Source organism: Hemicordylus capensis, chromosome 1 (genome assembly GCF_027244095.1).
Source record: "Hemicordylus capensis ecotype Gifberg chromosome 1, rHemCap1.1.pri, whole genome shotgun sequence".
NCBI lineage: Eukaryota > Metazoa > Chordata > Lepidosauria > Squamata > Cordylidae > Hemicordylus > Hemicordylus capensis.
Window position 1 is genome coordinate 180,031,550 of NC_069657.1, and position 20,368 is coordinate 180,051,917.

General features: G+C 42.1%; 1 protein-coding gene across 2 annotated transcripts in view; it reads left to right on the forward strand.

Moving 5' to 3' along the window:
- EPC2 (enhancer of polycomb homolog 2) overlaps positions 1 to 20,368 on the forward strand; it is a 100,356-nt gene that overhangs the window by 59,369 nt on the left and 20,619 nt on the right. For both annotated transcript variants that reach the window (XM_053284234.1, XM_053284236.1), the window contains exons 4-10: positions 82 to 288; positions 3,078 to 3,226; positions 5,100 to 5,232; positions 9,208 to 9,399; positions 10,179 to 10,268; positions 15,211 to 15,356; positions 15,460 to 15,803. In XM_053284234.1, coding sequence (XP_053140209.1) covers positions 82 to 288; positions 3,078 to 3,226; positions 5,100 to 5,232; positions 9,208 to 9,399; positions 10,179 to 10,268; positions 15,211 to 15,356; positions 15,460 to 15,803 — 1,261 coding nt within the window. The remainder of the gene's footprint in view (positions 1 to 81; positions 289 to 3,077; positions 3,227 to 5,099; positions 5,233 to 9,207; positions 9,400 to 10,178; positions 10,269 to 15,210; positions 15,357 to 15,459; positions 15,804 to 20,368) is intronic.

Sequence of the window (20,368 nt, forward strand, 5' to 3'; positions counted from 1 at the left end):
TAACTTTTTTTTGTAGTGAAGAAGAACTATATTAAACTCTTGTTACTCCTACCAAATATATATTTTTAAATCTTGTTTCAGCTTGTAACACTTCAGGAAGCTAAGTTGCTGCTAAATGAGGATGATTATCTTATTAAGGCTGTCTATGACTACTGGGTCAGAAAACGTAAGAACTGCAGAGGGCCTTCCCTCATCCCTCAGATCAAACAAGAAAAAAGAGATGGCTCAACTAACAATGATCCATATGTGGCTTTTCGGAGGAGAACTGAGAAAATGCAGACCAGAAAGGTAACTATCTCAGTTTTACAATTGTTAGTTTAACTTATTAATTTATCTGCTGCCTTTCTGAAGTGCACTCAAGACAGCTGCCATTCAAACATTAAGTGACAATTTTTCACACTCAAACTGGCAAAGCTAATTAAGTCACAAATACTTTGTAAATAAGATGAAGGGCTATGTGCTGAGTAAGTGGAAGGCAATTACATTTGCACAAGGCAGTGGCAGAGAGAGCCCTTATAGTGTGCCTGTCTTGAAGAAGAGGATACGTCAGGAGAGGAGGAAGGAAGGTTTAATCTTGTGGTCTTCTCAGCACTGAGTATAATATGCTGTGCTGTTGTGCCCCTAACTATCTGGTTTTGCTGGATCTCAGATTGACAAAGGCAGAACTTGGGTGCCTTCCTTCCTTGAGTTGTGGTTTGTGTGTAAGATAGTGTTATGGCGAGAAATGGACAGTGGTGTCTGTAATATTGCATGGTGATTGCTGTGATGATCTCCACGTCTGGCCTTGAGCTAACTTGTGCTTTACTCACTGCTCTGGTCTGCTCTGCAGTTTGCATTGCAAGGTGTACTCAGTCAAATTTGACTGAAGTTGTTCTAGTTGACTAAACTAGAAATTACAACATAGCAATTTTGGCTATGCTTACTGCTAAGTAAGGGTGCTGCTTGTGGCAGCTGTTACAATGCTAGGAAGTAACATAAGGGGTCCTCATTGTGGGAGAGCAACTTGTGCCAATGATGTTACTGCAGCACAGCCACTGTGACTGGCAGTGGATTCTGGGTCAGTGATTATTTTTGGCCATGTTTGAACTGTGTTTGAAGTGTGTGTGCTGTATTGGGATGGGCATATTCCCTTTTACTGTGTGCTTCTGCCATGTTTTTCATGGCAGGATTGCAAAATGCAATGCAAAACTTGTGTGTATGCACTCTGTGAGTGTAGCTTGTTCTGGCCATATGGAGAATGGGGAAATTCGAAACACCCCATTGTTCCCCATGGGTAGCTCCTAGGGACATCAGAGTGGGTTGTGTGGTAGGGCATGATGGGTGCTACCTACCACCCAACCCATTAAAATCACTCGCTTGCCCGTTTGTGGGTTGGGTGGTAAGTGTTTCGAGTTTCCCCATTGTTCCCTATGGCTGAAACACTCAAAGTTTCGAGTTTGTTCGATCAAAACAGCCAGGATCGGCAGCTGTTTCAATAAAACGTTTTGGCCATCTGCATTGTTTTTTGAGCTCAAAACAGGATGCAAAATCAGTTTCATGCACATTGCTAATTAATTAATCACTAATTAGCTATTAATTAATATTAACCAATAAAGAACATGTGAATATAAAACATACATTTTAGAGCACTATATGCATAATGAGTGCAATACATAGTTTCGATTCTAGTTTTTCAAAGTTCAAGACCTGAGGTCCCCTTTCCTAGTCACATTCTTGAACACATTGTTTGGTACAACTCCATTCACACTTTCTTGGGTGTCCAATTCATGCAGCTTTGTATCTGTACTATGCAGTACATGGTAATCAATTGAAAATGCCATTGGACAGGATGTCAGCCACAGAAAGGATCAACTTTCTGAAGTACCGACTAGATATAAATTGCAAAACAATAATCATACTAGGCTTATAGTGCCATACAACATTGTACTTGCTGCTGTTGACAACCAGGTTTGAAGAGAAAAGCCCATTAATGTAGGGCATGTGTGCATATTTTATTCTTATACACACATTTTCTCAATTTTTATTGACTTATTTAATCCCCAGGATTCTTTGGATTATATCTTAAGCTGGAACGTAGGAAGCTGCCATATACCGCGTCAGACCATTGGTCTATCTAGCTCAGTATTGTCTACACAGACTGGCAGTGGCTTTTCCAAAGTTGCAGGCAGGAATCTCTCTCGGCACTATCTTGGAGATGCCAGAAATGGAACTTGGAACCTAGATACTCATCCCAGAGTGGCTCTGTTTCCTAAGGGGAATATCTTACAGTGCTTACATGTAGTCTCCCATTCAGAAGCAACCAGGGCAGACCCAACTTAGCTAGGGGGACAAGTCATGCTTGCTACCACAAGACCAGCTCTCCTCTCCAGACCTGCTCCTGCATGAACAGTGCAAGTGATGGGGGGGGGGTGAGGTGGGAAGAGTGAATATCACCAATTCCCCTTCTGTGGTCTTGCATCCCCATATAGTTTTATTCTGGTGGATCTCTCGACCCTTGAGCAAATTTGCAGGTTGCCCATGGGGCTGCTGTGCTGAGGCAGAAATAGTGAAGATCATTGGTAGGAACTTGATTTCTCTAGCATTCCTTAAGATCCAGCCCTCTATCTTTTCATTCCATAAACTAACACTACTTCTCTTTGGGAATTTGTATCTACAGAAGGCATAATATTTATCTATAAAAAGTGGAAATCCATTAATCTCGTTATGAAACAGATACAGATAGACCAAGAGTGTTCTGTTTTAATGAGAGGAAGGACTTAGTACTCTGAAGAATAAATTCTGTGTTTTTAAAAACGAGTTTAACTTGTCAAATAGCCTTATTTTTATAAAATGATATAAAACTAAATACTTATGGTTAAAGTCTACATTCTGCTATGTAGTGCATTTTGTTTAAACTCTGGGCAACATCCAGACTGAGTTACAGATTGCTAAGTCCTATTGCATTTAATGAAGCTAGTCATGATTAACTTGTCTCAATGATTTCAGTGATACTTTGTCATGAGTAACTAGTATGGATGTTGCCCACTCCGTCTTCATATTCTGGATATGCTGCTTATTCTAACATTTGTTTCTGTCAGAATCGAAAAAATGATGAAGCCTCTTATGAGAAGATGCTGAAGTTAAGAAGGGAATTCAGTAGAGCCATAACTATCTTAGAGATGATTAAGAGACGAGAGAAAACGAAACGAGAGTTGTTACATTTGACATTAGAAGTTGTGGAGAAAAGGTAACATTTTTACTCAATGTTACAATAAAACTTGGTTATTAAAGACATTCAGCTTCTATGCTGGTCAATAACATGTTCTAGTTTAACTGTTTAAAGTTCTTTATCAAGTGTAGTACATTGGATGTAGTACATCCTGAGCCTTGGACTTGGAACATAGGCACTTGGACTTGGACCATAAGAACAGCCCTGCTGGGTCAGAGCCAAGGCCTATCTAGTCCAGCATCCTGTTTCACACAGTGACCCACCAGATCCCTCTGGAAAGCCAGGAGGCAAGAGGTGAGGGTATGCCCTCTTTCTTGCTGTTGCTCCCCTGCAACTGGTATTGAGAGGCTCCGTCCCTCTGAGGCTGGAGGCGGCCCATAGCCACCAGACCAGTAGCCATTGATGGACCTGTCCTCTATGAATTTATCTAAGCCCCTTTTAAAGCCATCCAAGCTAGTGGCCATCACCATATCCCATGGCAAATAAGTCCATAGATTAATTATGTGCTGTGTGAAAAAGTACTTCCTTTTCATGGTCCTAAATTTCTTGGCAATCAGTTTCATAGGATGACCCCTGGCTCTAGTGTTATGCGAGAGGAAGAAAAATGTCTCTATCCACTCGCTCCATTCCATGCATAATTTTGTAGAATTCTATCATGTCGCCCCTCAGTCATCTTTTTTTCTCAACTAAAAAGCCCAAGTGTTGTAGCCTTACCGCTTAAGGAATGTGCTGTAGACCCCTGATCATCTTGGTTGCCCTCTTCTGTACCTTCTCCAGTCCTATAATGTCCTTTTTGGGGTATGGTGACCAGAACTATACTTGGTATTTCAAGTGTGGCTGCACCCAATATTTGTATAATGCCATTATGATATTTGTTTTATTTTCAATCCCCTTCCTAATGATACCAATCACCGAATTGGCCTTTTTCAATAACAAATATTTATCTACTGCTTTTCAACAAAAGTTTCCAAAGCGGTTTACATAGAGAAATAATAAGTAAATAAGATAGATCTCTTTCTCCAAAGGGCTCACAATCTATAAAGAAACATAAGGTAGACACCAGTAACAGTCACTGGAGGTACTGTGCTGGGGGTGGATAGGGCCAGTTACTCTCCCCCTGCTAAATAGAGTAACCACGTTTTAAAGGTTCCTGTTTGCCAAGTTAGCAGGGGCAGCTTTTTCACAGCTACCACACATTGTGTTGGCACTTTCAATGAGCTGTCCACTATGACCCCAAGATCCCTCTCCTGGTCAGTCACCAACAGTTCAGACTCCATCAGCATGTATGTGAAGTTGGAGTGTTTTGCCCTAGTATGCATCACTTTATACTTACTAACCTTGAACTGCATCTGCCATTTTGTTGCCTACTTGCAGTTTGTAGAGATCCTTTTGGAGCTCCTCACAACATGTTTTGGATTTCACTACCCTAAAAAAATTGGTGTCCTCTACAAATTTGGCCACCTCACTGCTTACCCCAACTTCTAGATCATTTATGAACAAGTTAAAGAGCACTGGTCCCAGTACAGATCCCTGGGGGAACCCACATCCCTCCATTTGAAGAATTGTCCACTTATTCCATCCTCTTTCCTGTCCTTCAACCAGTTTACAATCCACCCATGAACCTGTCCCCTTATCCCATGACTGCTGAACAAAGAGTCTTTGTTGAGGAACTTTGTCAAAAGCTTTTGAAAGTCTACATATACAATGTCAACTGACCATTGGCACACCTGGTATCATGGGTGGCCTTGAACAAGTTATTAATTTTCATCTTCTTTTTTTCTCTTTGTAAAGTGGGAGTCATGATCTGCCTTCGTAGGTTGTTGGATAGATCTCTAAATACAAAAGCATGTAAAGTACTGTATCACTTATAATATGTGATTCTTTTTTTAAGATACCATTTGGGTGATTATGGAGGTGAAATCCTTAATGAAGTCAAGCTTAACACAACTGAAAAAGAGATGAACACCACTGCAGCAGCTCTTCATAATGGAAATCATCACAAAGTTCAAGAATGTAAAGTTAAGGTAAAAGTCTTGCATTATAATTTCTCCCAGTTAGTTGGTGTCAGCAGGTGCGTTTTGTCATGTGAAAAGTATGAACTGCTTAGAAACATAGCACACTATCTTATACTGAGTCAGAACATTGGGCCATCTAGCTCATTTTGTCTATACTGACTAGCTGCAACTCTCGTGGCTTTTAGATAGGGATTTTTCTTGTGTGTGGCCTTTGTGATCACACGTATGGGATATTGTGCTTGTGCAGAGTCTAATTCTGAGCCTTCTACAACGTAGCCTTTTTGTGCGAGTGCTAGCTATGCCCAGATGGAGCAGTGAAACATGCCTCCTTCTTCAGTTCACCTTTAACTGCCACAGCAGTAACATCAAGAAGAACCTCTTCATAGTCAGCAGCTCCTTGCAATCAAGAATGTGTGGCCTCAAATTTCCCTTCTATTTTTTTTCATCTCGTTTATTCCTTTTTTCTTTCCTCTCCCAATGCTGCTTCTTTACTTTTGCGTTTTGTAAGCTCCCTACTACCATGGATGGTCATGATCAGTGCCTTCCATATCTGGGAGAAGAGCATAAAGTAGATTTTTTTTGCACCCACAGCCAGAAATTCACCAAACCAGTACAACTTAATAGATTGTTCAGTATCCACATCACCACCCCTCACACTAGCCCTCCTCGAGCCAATCACCACCCTATTAATTAATTTATTAATGGTTTAATTTATTTACTGCCTTTCATTAAATTAATCCCAAGATGGTTTACAGTATAATTAAAATGCACAATTAAAACAGTACACAATTAAAAATATAAATATTAAAGTTAAATATAAAAATACTACATCTCTATTATAAAACTTGAAAAACCTATATAAAACAGTAAAACACAAAACACAGAGTAGCAATGGCAAAAAACAGTTTTCTCATATAAAGGCCTAGGTTAAGAGCCATGTTTTAATTTGTTTCCTAAAAACTGTGGAGACTGAGGAGTAGATGCCAGCCAAGAGAGCATTCCAATGCCTGGGGGCAAGGACCAAGAAGGCCCTGTCCTGTATGCTCAACAGCTGAGTCTCCCTCATAGTCAACACATGGAGCAGAGTTTATTTATATATTTTATTTATTTACATTTATATCCCGCTCTTCCTCCAAGGAGCCCAGAGCAGTGTACTACATACTTGAGTTTCTCCTCACAACAACCATGTGAAGTAGGTTAGGCTGAGAGAGAAGTGACTGCTCTAGCTGTAGTTCCTGAATATTCTTCAGGGCAGCCCCATATAAAGCACATTACAGCTGTGATGTGACTAACGTGTGGGTAACTGTGACCAGATTTGCCTTGTTGAAAAAGCTACACAGCTGGTACACCAGCCGAAGCTGTGCAAAGTAATCCTTGGTGTGGTCCAGCAGTACCCCCAAGCTGCACACTTGCTCTTTCAAGGGCAGTACAACCCCATGCAGAACCAACAGGGACACACTCCCCCTGTCAAGCTCCTGGCATATGTCATCCAGTAGGGTGACCAAGGCAGTTGTAGTCCCATATCCATGATGGAAGCCAGATCGAAAGCGATCTAGATAATCTGTATCATCTAAGACCCTCTGCAGCTGAGACACCATCACACGCTCTATGACCTTGCCCCCAAAAGAAAGGTTAGAAACAGGTCTATAGGTGTTCAGGTTGGAGGGGTCAAGGGAAGGCTTTTTAAAATAGTAGTCTTACCACCACCTCCTTGAAGCATGATGGAATCCGGTCCTCCCTTAATGAAGCATTGATTATAGCTTCCAACCACCTGCCTGTACCCTCTCTGGAAGGTTTTATTAGCCATGAAGGGCAGGGGCTAGAGCTCACGATGTTGCCTGCACACTGCCCAGGATCTTGTTCACATCCTCAGGCTGTAGTAACTGAAAAGAGTCCAACACAAAAGGACCAGATGGTACTCAAGGCACATCTCCTTGAACTGCCAGAACCATGTAGGCCAAATCGGCACTGATGCGAGTGACTTTATCTGCGAACTGGCATGCAAAGTGGACCATTTGCCAGATTGGCTTTTTTAAGCCAAATTTTGGGTTACGGCCCATTTGGCCCACGAGTATACCCCTTAGGTTCTGGCAACAGTGCCAGGCTGTAGATGATTTCTCCCCCATTACCTGGTAGGATATGTAAGGTGTACTTTGCTACATGGAAAAGCTCCACTGGCCTACACGGAGCAGACGCAATGGAGGTGGAGAAGAAACATTTCTTTGCTGCCACCACCACCACGGAGTAGTCCCTAAAATGAGATCCAGCTGTGTTCTATCAGATTTGTCATGACTCTTTCTCCAGCATTGTTCTAGCTGTTGTCTGAGTACTTACATTGCCCTGAGCTCCCCAGAAAACCAAGGAGCATCATTCAACCAGGATGTTCTGGTTCTGGTATTGTAGTGCTTCCATCTGGGCATAGCTCTCTAATTTCTAATCAGAAATAATCTCATAGCTCACCCTTTGAACCATGTGATAGTAGAAGTTTTAATGACTCCAAAGAGACTCATGCTTGCTAAAGTTTGAGGACTGGATTTCTTGTGGCAAATAGATTTAAAGAGTTGTAAGGAAAAAACCAAAATATTTTTAAATCTTGAAGATAGGTCTACTTAAAATGTTTCAATTTTGCATTTAACTTGGATGACATCTAGTGGTTATTTCATTGTAAGTGCCAAGTACGTTGGATCATATTATTTATTTATTTATTTATTTACACAGTCAGACAGGTGTTATTGACTGGTTTGTTTTATCCAAACATCGAGTCCTTCCCAAGGACCTGGGATGGCTGAATTTTATTATCAATGTTATTATAGATATCATTGCAGAATATAGGTTGTTCCCAGGAAAGTTGCTTTATTATTTATTTATTTATTTATTCGATTTCTATACTGCCCTTCTAAAATGGCTCAGGGCAGTTTACACAGAGAAATATAAATAAGATGGATCCCTTTCCCCAAAGGGCTCACAATCTAAAAGAAACATCAGATAGACACCAGCAACAGTCACTGGAGGTACTCAAGTAAAATAAAATTTTTATTGTTACAGTCATTCAACCAGCAAAACACAAAGTACAAAAGCTTTACATAGACTGGAGATACTGTGCCGGGGCTGGATAGGGCCAGTTACTCTCCCCCTGCTAAATAAAGAGAATCACCACGGTAAAAGGTGCCTCTTTGCCCAGTTAGCAGGATTGTGCTCTAATATTACCCATTACTAAACTCATAACTGTTGCTTCAGTTGCCCTTTGATTTATATATGAATGCAGTATTTTTTAAAAAAATATCTACCATTTCTTTCTAAGCATATACTTTGAAGTGCAAACTATGATACTGAAGACATGACAAGTTTGGAAGATAACACAGTATGGTTGTGCACACTACCTTTGGCTGCTGCTTTCACGGGCTGCGGGGAAGGTATACTCTCGCCTGCCTCGTCCAGCAGACGTGCGGCAGCTGTTCCTGCCTTAGCCGTGCCACACACCTCACCTACATTCCAGGGAGCTGGTCCTTCCTCCCCCCCACCCCCAGTAGCTTGCTGCCGTAAGTGGCGGTGGGCCGATCATGCACATGATCACTGGCCGAGTTTAAGCAAACCATAGGTTACCCTAGAACCTAAACACCAGGTTCCAAAGCAGGGCTAGGCATGGGGGCAGCTCTGGGATCAGGCTCAATCGCAAATAAGCTGTGTCTTAGGAACTGACCTAGTAGAAATGTACTGAGCATTTTTAAAAAAAAATCTGGATGCATAAAAGAATAATGTGTGACATTGAATATTGTAAGTAGTACTTTTTCAGAACTACATAAACTACATCTTTAGCCACTTGTTCTAAGAGCTGTACTGTGTGTGTGTGTGTGTGTGTGTGTGTGTGTGTGTGTGTGTGTGTGATTGGAAGGATAGAATTAAGTGAATAGCTATCGCATAAAAAGTGAGTCTTAATAAACTGTGTTGGGGTTTTTTTGTCCAAAATTTTTTGTATACAAACAGCATGCTCACCATTCATCTCTAAAAGAAGAAGCATCTGATGTTGTCCGTCAGAAGAAGAAGTATCCAAAGAAGTCTAAAACTGAAAGTGTAATAAATCCTCAGCAACCCACTACTGAGCCTTTGCCTGTGATAAGCAAAAGTGATATTAAACAGTATGACTTTCATAGTTCAGATGAAGATGAATTCCCACAGGTAATACATAGTAATCAAGTTAAACTGCACATTTCTTTACATGTAATAGAAGAAATCTGGCTTATTAAAACAAGTGTTTGAAGGAACCAAAGCTGGGAGAAATTAAAATATTTTCACCAAAATTGGTATTAAGCTCTCTGCTTATCAAAGTGCCTCAGCAGAGGCCACGGAGAGATTTAATCTTAAACTGGATGAAGTAGCCTGTCATGAGAATCTACCTGAAAACAGGTAGCTCCCTGTTGTTGAGTCTTTTTCAGTGGCTGTTTGCTGGTGTCTTCCTCATGTATTTTTTTGTTTTTAGACTGGGAATACTTTTGAGACAGGAACAACTTTTTAACTTCTTTTTTGATGTAAGCCTTTTGGTGAACTGTTTTGTTGTAGTTAAAAAGTGGTATATAAATGTTCTTAATAATAACTTTTTATTGGAATAGCATATAATAGACTAATAATACCTGCAATCCAAAAAGCTGTTTAGTTTAAGCTGTTTTAGTTTTAGTTTGCATGAGCCCAAATTGGCATGAATTTGGGACTTTATCTTTAACTGATTCCCACCATATCACAAACTGTTTTTAAAAGTTTCAAGTTTTTCCTGCCCTTTTAAACAGTTTGCCCTGAGGGATTTGTGGGGACAACTGATGTTGGAAGAAAATAAGTCTGCAGCCCTTTGGGCTCACAAAATTAGGTTCATGATAAGTGCTAATACAGAGGGAAGGGAGTATTCATAACCGTAGTAAGTAAGCAAGTTATGTGTATTTAAACCAGACTTAATTGGCCACTAGGTACCCTCGCCAGTGTCAGAACCAGAAGAAGAAAATGATCCTGATGGAGCATGTGCATTCAGAAGAAGAGCAGGATGCCAGTACTATGCTGTAAGAATCCTTGCTTTTATTAAGACACTATTCTTTTTCTGAACACTGTTAACACAGAAAATGTTTGATTAATAGAAAAATACTTGTGTGTGTGTCTTTTTAAAAACAAACACCTTTCTCTTTTACCTTCTCTGGATATATATTTTTTTAAATACTTTCCCTTTTTGAAATACTAAGCAATATCAGGTCATGTTGACTGCAGTGTTTCATCCAAGGATCCTAAACTTACATGGTTGTCATAGCTAAAAATTAGGGATGTGCAAAGCATTTTGAGCTTGGAATGTTCCGAGCTCGAAATGGGCTGTTTAGAGTGTTCCGAGCTCAAAACAAAAAACCCTTCAAATCAAAGGCTTGTTTTGAGTTTGGAAGGGAACAACCCCATAATCTGAGTTGGAATGATCTGGATTGAGATCCGTAAGAATGGATACTGTGCCTACACAGGGCCCTCATGGTAGAATACAACAGCTCATTGTGGCGACTGAGCCCTGCCTCTACTCCCACAGCGTGCTATTTGAAAACAGGCTGGTGCCATGTTACTTAGTTCTTTTCCAACTACCATTGCGTTTGGACCTCAGTCTGTCACTCCTCATCAGATAAAGTTCTTCAATTCTCTCTTCGTGAGTTCATCTTTAAAAAAAAAAAAAATCCCCACAACCAGACTGTCATTGCAGTTTTTTGACATGGATTGGCTTCTGGACTATGTTGGCGTTATTTGACCTTGGAAATGGACTTTGAACAACGCTTTTCAGTTATTGTTATGGCTGAGGGGGAAAAGGAGCTTTAAGAGGCGCTTGAGCTGTAATGCTAAGCTCCCCTCTAAGGATCTCCATGATTTGTGCCTCATCTGCGTTGGTGAGGAGCACAACATTTCCTCTTGCAAGATATGTCTGTCTTTCTCGAAGCAGACGCTCAAGAATCGGGCTCTGAGGCTTCACACCACCATATATGATGAGGTGTTAAGACCCTCGACTTCGGGCGAGCCCTGACCATCGACATCGATCTCAAAATCACCATTGAAAACTCTGAAGGCATCGGTGTCTATGACTTTCAGGAGCCCAAAGCCACCTTTTGGGTACAGATTCAACTTCCAGGCATTCCAAGTCCAAATGGGTGGCCTCGGAGACTGCTCCGTCAACAATGAGGCCGAAGAAGTCTAAGTCCATAGACTTAACCAAAGACAGGTCGCCATTGTGTCTACAACACCTGGCGTTGGACATTGTATGTTCCTCGAAGTCGCTGGTCACAGGAGCCTCTCAACACCAACCACCCTTCGACACCAATGCGGTCGATGTCAAGGGCTCGATCTCCATTTCCAGCTCCAACACCAACTCATTCCTCAGCTCCTTCGATGCCTCCTGATCGTCAGGAAGTATCGTCAACACCAAAGACGCCCGCCCCACTGTTCACAACTGTGATGTCAACGCTGCATACACCAGTGTTGTTAGCATTGAGGCAAGTCTCCCCTCAGTGTCAGATGCCGATGCTGACATTCGATGCCAACAAAGAGGATTCAGACAGAGGTGCCTGTTTGGATCCTTCCACTGCATGCACATTACTGTCAATTCTAGACTCGTCCTCCAGCACGCCTTCTACACCCACATCTAAGGGTTTTCTCCTAATAAGTGCTGATGAAGCACAGCTACGCACAACTACACCAGCAGGGTCTGCTACTACTCATTCGGTTGACCAGCCACTTTCTTATACCTTGTCTAGGCCCTTCATTTGGAGGGTCCTTCTGCTTGGCACTCCTGTAGTTTCTCGCATACTTTGTCTGCGGGATCAACACTCACTATGGCTTCTATGAGGGCCTCCTCTCCTGGCTTTACATATGATTTTTAGGAGGGGAGACCATGGAAGTCAGTTACATCAAAGTCCTACCATCCCCTTACTACTTCTTTGGCAAAAGTTCAGTTGGCGAACACCCTGGCAAGTGGAGATGTTCCTGCTTTTCCCAGTAGGTCTGTTGCTCAAACTTCTGTAGCTACGCAGACTGTGGCTTTGCCACCTGTGCCTTTGGTGTCAGTGGCAACACAGACAGTCCCACCGCCACCCAAACCTCCATGCTTGGCTGTGGGGACTCAAATGCGATCACTGCTTCTGCCACCTGAGATACCTGCTGTTGAGATTTAAACACATATTCCACACTCTCCAGCTAGGTCACCATCAGATTATTATGGCTTCTCCGATTTCGATTCAGATCCAAAAGATCCAGACAATTTGATGGATCCTCCTACTTATGTGCTTCCTTCAGGGAAATACTTCAAATGAAAAAACGGTGTGGGGAAGAAGAAAAATACAGTGGAGAACTAATAAAACATATTAAAACATATGAAGCTTGCTCAAACTGGATTTTATGGACTCTACAGAGAATGCTGTAGAATATCAATACATTTACTATAGATATACTTACTATAAATATAAGAAAAATGAATAACAAGATAACTATAAACAAAAATATATATGAGAGTATAAACAATAATACAAAACCTATAAACAATATAATATAACAATATTGAGAGTATAAACAATAATACAAAAACTATATTAAAGCTATACATAAACGTTGATGAGTATTCCAGTATCCAAAGAATAAAAGTCCATGATTAGGTGGAAATAATCCATCCGTTGTAGGGGAAGAGTTGAACGCTGTGAAGCCCCTCACAAATAAACCATGAATAGTAAACTCTTGGAGATGCAGTGATGTGAAAGGAGAAGCTGGACTTTTTGCATGGACCCAGTAGAATAAATTCCTTCAGTAATTCACTCCGAACAGAATATTAGTCTTGTAAAAATCTTCATGGGTTTCCCATATGTTAGATAAATCAATAATAAGCTTTACTCCTTATTCCAAAGTTTTAACAAGTAAAACTTAGATAGGCATATTCAAATATGCCAGGGTGTAATCAAAATGGTCCTTGAAAAGCTGTCTAGATTTCAGCTATTTTCGCATGTGCTTCATCAAGAAGGACTATAGGTCAATATAGGACTTTCTTCAAAGACTTGAACTTTATCACATATTCCACTCTCTCCAGCTAGGTCACCATTGGATCATTATGGCTTCTCCGATTTCTATTCAGATCCAAAAGATCCAGACAATTTGATGGATCCGCCTACTGATGTGCTTCCTTCAGGGAAATGGCAGCGGCTTTGGGTTTAGACCTGAAATCCAAGCTAACCACCATAGATGATCCCATCTGCAACTTTATGGTGATATCTTAGTCATATCAGCCTGTGGCTCTTCCAGTTATCTCCAGTGCAGCAAAGCAGTCTGCACAGCTAACTATAATCATGGCCTGTGGAAAGCTCTTCAAGGTGACTTAGGCATCCTGTCACCTGACTTAGGCATCCTGTCAACTTCGGATGAATCAGCTGAGCTTACTCGACAACAATTGAGCAAGACAAAGCATCTGGCCGAGTTAAAGCTTATTGCATGACCACTGCAATCTCACTATGAAGACACGCATGGCTTCGCTCCACAACTCTACAGAGCGATATGAAATAAAAAATGAGGGCTTACCTTTTTGTGATAAGGGTCTCTTCAGCGAGGCAACCGAGTCCACCATGGAGCAATTTAAAAAGTCGAAGTTTACTGCAAAAACTTTTACCACCTCAGCTTCGACTTCTTCCTATGTGTCAAATACCACTCTTATTCCAGACAGAAACCTGTGTTCAGACAACAGGAGCGCTGTGATTTCAAAAAGCAATATCACTCTTATCATAAGCGCTCCTATCAAGGAAAAGGCAAATTCTCTCAAGCTCCGCATACGAAACAGGCAGAACCTCAAAAACTTTATTGAGGAACAGGACCGCCCACCATTACAGCTACACTCCTCACCTATCCCACCACCAGGGACATTAACATCTTGGCAGGCGAGCAACACCACCAGCTTCGCAATCCCATCTCTTCAGCCAACACACGAATCCATCAGGCTAACACGCCATGCCCCTGCTTGGCACTGCGTAACATCGGACTGCTGGGTCCTAAAGATCATATCCTTGGGATACGCCATAGAGTTCAGAATGACCCCAAAATTTTCAGGGATGAAGTTCAATTAACCATCCCAGTTATTGCAAGAGGAAGTGAAGGAGTTAGAAAAGGTTGCAATCATCTCTGTGCGTTGGGTGCACAGGTGGGAGGGTTTTTACACCCATTATTTCCAAATCCCAAAGAAGGATGGCGGGATCCGCACCATCATGGATCTGCGCCACCAGAACAGGTTTTTCCATGTAAGAACATTTCTCATGATAGCATTGCAAGAAATCCTACCACTTCTTTATCAAGATAATTGGCTTGCAGCGCTGGATCTAAAAAATTCATATTTTAATATTGGCATAAGAGATCAACACAGAAAAAATCTGATACTTACTGTAGGAGTACAAGTGTACCAATACAAAGTCTCACCCTTCGGGCTTTCCACTGCCTCAAGAGTATTTATCAAATGCATGACCTTTGTAGTGGCCCATCTGAGGATGCAGGGTATAGCAATCTGTCCATTTTTGGACAATTGGCTCTTGACATCCAAAGACCAAGGAGAGTTACATTCTCATACATCGTATGTTTTAAATCTCCTCCAAGACTTGGGGATCCAAGTTAATTGGTAAAGGTCCCATTTAGAACCAGTACATGGAAGTTCTTTGGGAACTGGGGGTGGGTGAGTTTTTAAAAAATAACTTAGATTTTGTAAATGACATTTCTAGAATAATTAAGGAAGGTGAAATGGTTTGTATAGATGCTTATCCTATCCTTAAATGTCAAGTGTTGTCTGCCAAGGTTATCTCACCTCTCGCTTTATTGTCTGATCCTTTTGCGAAAATTGTTTGCTCGTTGCAGCCAAAATAATTTCATGACTTTCAATTAATTGTTTAGTACCACTATTTATTATCCGCCTTCAAATATGTAGTATGCATCCTTACATTTTTGAAACTCCCTTATTTTCTGCAGGCTCGTTTGGACCAAACTAATTATTCACATGAGAATTCAGAACTGATAGAATTGGATAAGCTAAAGTATAGGCACTGCCTTACAACACTTTCCGTTCCACGAAGATGTATAGGATTTGCAAGAAGACGAGTTGGCAGGGGTGGAAGGTAAATTAATTTTCCTATTTTGTTGACCCTTTTTTGTGTAAGTTAAGCACAAAGATGATATAGCTATATTAATGTTCCTTATCTCCCCATTTTTTAAAAATAGGGTGTTGATGGACCGAATAGCCACAGAACACGATCCCGTCCTGAAACAGATTGACCCTGATATGCTAAACAGTTGCTCAAGCTCTTCCCAAAATGTAGACTTTTCTTCTAATTTCTCACGGACCAATGCTTCCAATAAACATTGTGAAAACAGACTTTCCCTTTCTGAAATACTAAGCAATATCCAATCATGTCGACTGCAGTGTTTCCAGCCAAGGCTACTAAACTTACAGGATAATGATAGTGAAGAATGTACCTCAAGGAAACCAGGGCAGGCTGTGAATAACAAGAGAGTTTCTGCGCCATCTGTAGCTTTATTGAACACCAGCAAGAATGGCATATCAGGTAGGCAACTGTTTGCAATGTTGAACTTAAACTGCATCTTTTTACTAATTTTACATAAGACCTGGGTGAAGTTTCTATTAATAAGATTTATATGACTCATGATTATGAATTTTTTTTGCAGTATAAGTACGAATTTTTATACAGATGCTTTGTGACATGACACATGTTTTCATATAAGATCATATACTAATATTTGATCATACAGCTTTAAATACTGTATTAAAGGAATAAACACTCCTTGATTATACTGTTGAACATAGGAAAATATTGAGCAGGTGGCAGTAAGCTGCAACGCACACATGTGGAATTACTACTGAATAAAATATAAATAACATCAGGCTGCATTGCAGAGGGTATTACAAGAACTTACTGGCTATGAGAAACTATGGCCCATTCCTTTTTTAACAGTGCAGCTCATAACCAGTGAACAAACTAAGAAGGGATGTAGTGGATTCTTCACCTCTAGTACAAGTCAAAGCTCATTTACCACATATAAATGAACAAGAATTTTAGTAAGTACAGGGATATCTTAGGCTTGTATTATCCTGCTGGTCATACTGTATTTTCATGGAAACTATTCAATCTTGAACTACAGAGAAACGTCTATAGTAAACCAAGGTTTGCGGCGGCGTGTGTGTGTGTGTGTGTGCTTTAACTAATACAGTGAATTGCATGCTGGATTCTGCTACTAAACAGTTAAGTGAACTTCAGAATCAGTTTAAGCAGTCATAGAAGTATGTTGATTTGTTGGTAGATCAACCTTGCGTATAGCTACTTTGCCAGGGCTAGTTAAAAATGTTTCTGTATGAATAATGCACATTGAAGTTGTTAAGCATTCATAGATAATATACACATACATAAATATGAGAATTGGAAATTACTTTGCATTTATCTGCTGCATTTTCCTCAGTACTAGAGTTGTTGCTGGATTTTAAAATGGAGTTCAATATGTTTTTGAAGTGTAATTATTTTTGTTTGGAGAGTGCGAGTTTCATTCTAACTTACTACTATTGCCATCAGTGTAAGTGCAATACTGCATGATTGTTGCACATGCTTTGTGTAGCAGTAACTTTTTAGTTACTTTTTTGTGAGCCATTCAGCATGTTACACTTACCACATGAAGGCTGCTTTAAATTGCTTCATGTGGCAGCTATTGATTGGTTAACAATTATGAGTGCAGCAGCTTACTTCATGCATTGGGAGATGTTTACCATTCTAGAACAAATGTCCATAAATAAGTCTGCAGTGACAATAAAGGTTTTCGCCTTCAAGTTGGCTAAGTAAAAAATCCTGAAATTTCAGCCAGCCTTGTTCATATTCTTGCAAGCATTTCTTCAGTACTAAAACATGATATTTTAAAAGAAAAGGGGGAAAAGCCAAGATTCTCTGGAAGCTCTAGAAGATTCTCTCTTTGAGATTTGGAATTTTGCAACCAGTGTGACATTCTGCAAGCAATGAATCTGCAGTATTGGAGTGCTTAATGTTATCCCTAAAATGGGATTACCTCTTCCACTCTCTCTTTAAGCCTTCCTCCATGCCATCTGGGGAGCAGGGAAAGCTGATGGGCAAGAAGGTTTAAAGTTTAAATGGCCACAAGTGGCTGGGACACTGAAAGCATATCCCAGTCACTCACACTGCCTATTTAAGCCTCCTCATGCACCAGCTGGGAGAGTGGCCATTTAAACTTTAAACCTCCTTACCCATCAGCTCTCTCTGCTTCTTATCTGGCATGCAGGGAGGCTTAAAGAGACAGTGAGAAAAGTACCTTGACACTTGTGCCGCCCCTTTAAGCCTCTCTGCATACCAGGTGGGAAGCAGGGATAGTGGCAATTTAATGACCACTCTATCTACTTCCCAGCTGATGCACAGCAAGGCTTTAAGAAGTGGTGCAAGTGGCCAGGTGCCTTTCCTGTATCCTGCTAAAGCATCTCAGCTTCCCAGGAAAGTGGGGGTGTTTAAAGAGGTGGTGGGGAAGGCACTGGCCACTTATGCTGCCTCTTTAGTTAGCTGCCCCTGCTAACTGAACAAAAGAGGCACCTTTTGAAAGTGGTGATTCTCTTTATTGAGCAGGGGGAGAGCAACTGGCCCTGTCCAGCCCCAGCACAGCATCCCTCCAGTGGCTGTTGCTGGTGTCTATCTTACGTTTATTTTTAGATTGTGAACCCTTTGGGGACAGGGATCCATCTTTATTTATTTTTATTTCTCTTTATAAACCACTTTGGGAACTTTTGTTGAAAAGTGGTATATAAATATTTGTTGTTGTTAAGCCTCCCCACATGCCAGCTGGGAAATAGAGAGAGTGGCGATTTATTGGCCATTCTCGCTGCTTCCCATTTGTCTGCGCGTAGGCTTAAAGAGGCAGCATGAGAGGCATCCAGCCACTCTCACGGCCTCTTTAAGCCTCCCTGAGTGCCAGCTTGGATGTGGAAAGGGTGGCTGTTTATTAAACCTCCCTCCCTATCAGGTGATGGGTGGTGAGGTTTAAAGTTGAAATTGCCACTCTCCCCACATCCAAGCTGGTGGGCAGGAAGGCTTGACTAACTGAGGCAAATTAGTTATGATAGGGGATAGACCTGCAAATAAGCAAAACTATCTCCCGCGATAACTAAATCTGTGTACAGCAGGTGGCCCACTGAAAGCTGAAACGGTAGGAAATGAACCCACAAATATTGAGGGCCACCTGTAATTACATACGACTTTAGGGATCTCCTGTCTGTTGATTTGTACTAGCAATGTAAACATAGTTGGCTAGGTTGCTTAATATGTGGTAGCAAGCATGACTTGTCCCCATAGTTAAGCAGGGTCTGCCCTGGTTGCATCTGAATGGGAGACTTGATGTGTGAGCACTGCAAGATATTCCCCTCAGGAGATGGAGCCGCTCTGGGAAGAGCAGAAGGTTTCAAGTTCCCTCCCTGGCTTCTCCAAGATAGGGCTGAGAGAGATTCTTGCCTGCAACCTTGGAGAAGCCGCTGCCAGTCTGTGAAGACAATACTGAGCTAGATAGACCAATGGTCTGACTCAGTATATGGCAGCTTCCTATGTTCCTATGTCAGCAGCAGTAACAAGTCAGAGTGCTGAAGAGAGATATTTAGATCTGGATCGAGATCCGTCGACAGCCATAAGAGTGGGGTTCTGCGCATGCGCAGGAATCCCTGCGGTAGCCATGCCTCAGCTTGTTGAGGCGTCCTAGCCCCGCCCCCACGCAGAGCGTGCTATTTAAAAGCGGGCTGGGTGCCATGTTCCTCAGTTCTTTTCCGACCGCCTTTGCGTTTGGACCTCGGTCTGCCGCCTCTCCGTCTGAAAGTTCCTCAAGTTCTATTTTTGGATAGTGAAAATAATAATTATTGTTTGGACTGTTTATTTCATGTATGACCTATTTCTGGCTGACAACTTTTCTCTAATTCTGATTCAGACCGGCTGACGACCAACGACTGACTTTGACGCGGAACGGACTAGACTATCCTTCTCGCCACGATATGGCTGAGGAGAAAAAGTCTTTCAAGAGGTGTGAGGGCTGCAATGCTAAACTCCCCTCCAGAGACCTCCATGATCTCTGCCTGATTTGCCTGGGTGAGGAGCACAATGTCTCCTCTTGCAAAATTTGCCTCTCGTTCTCTAAGCAGACGCGGAAGAATCGGGCACTTTGCCTCAGAGCGGCAATATACGACGAGGTGTTAAGTCCCTCAACACTGGGCACAACCCGTCCTTCAGCGTCGAAAGCCTCACCTGCATTGACGCCTCACTCGAGATCGAAACATTCATCTTCGACGCATTCGACGTCACCACATTCGAGACCCAAGTCCTCAACCTCGAAAACTTCTGGGCCTCCGACACTGGCTTCAATATTTAACCACCCTTCGGCGTCGAAGGGGATCTCTACAGCTTCAGAAAAAGCCTTGATGTCGACAACAAAGCACAAACGGCGAGTCTCCTCAGCCTCCGAAAGTGACCCCGATGTCGATGAAGATTCTGAACCGACTACGGGGAAGAAACAGCAGTTAATCGATCTGACGAAGGATCTGACGCCTTTTCCTCCGCCTACTCAGCCCTCCTCACAACCTCCTTCCGCACCGGACCATCATGTCAAGCTCGACCCGCAGCCACTTCCTTCAAAGTCGATCCGACCCTCAACGCCGAGATCGACATCAATACCGAGCTTCTCGGTGCCGAGGGCAAGATCGCTCTCACTGGCACCCACACCAGTCCCTTCTTCCCCCCATCGACGCCGACTGCACCCAACGTTCCGTTGTCACTGCATACACTACTACTTACTGCATCGAGACAAGTCACTCCTCGATACCAGTCACCACTTCCAGCGTTCGACATCGAGGACGCTGCTCCGGATGCCGAGGTGGGCCTCTGCCCTTCCACGACTCAGTTGCTTCTGTCTCTTCTGGACTCCAACGCAAGCATTCCGTACCAAGCCACATTTAAAGGTTTCCACCCATCGGAGGAAGATCCACAAACTGCCTTGGCTCAGCCTTTTCATCCAGTGCCCTCACTCTCTGCAGCCCAGTTGCAGAGTCCTCTTCCTTGGCACACCTGTGGGTTTACCCACACAGCAC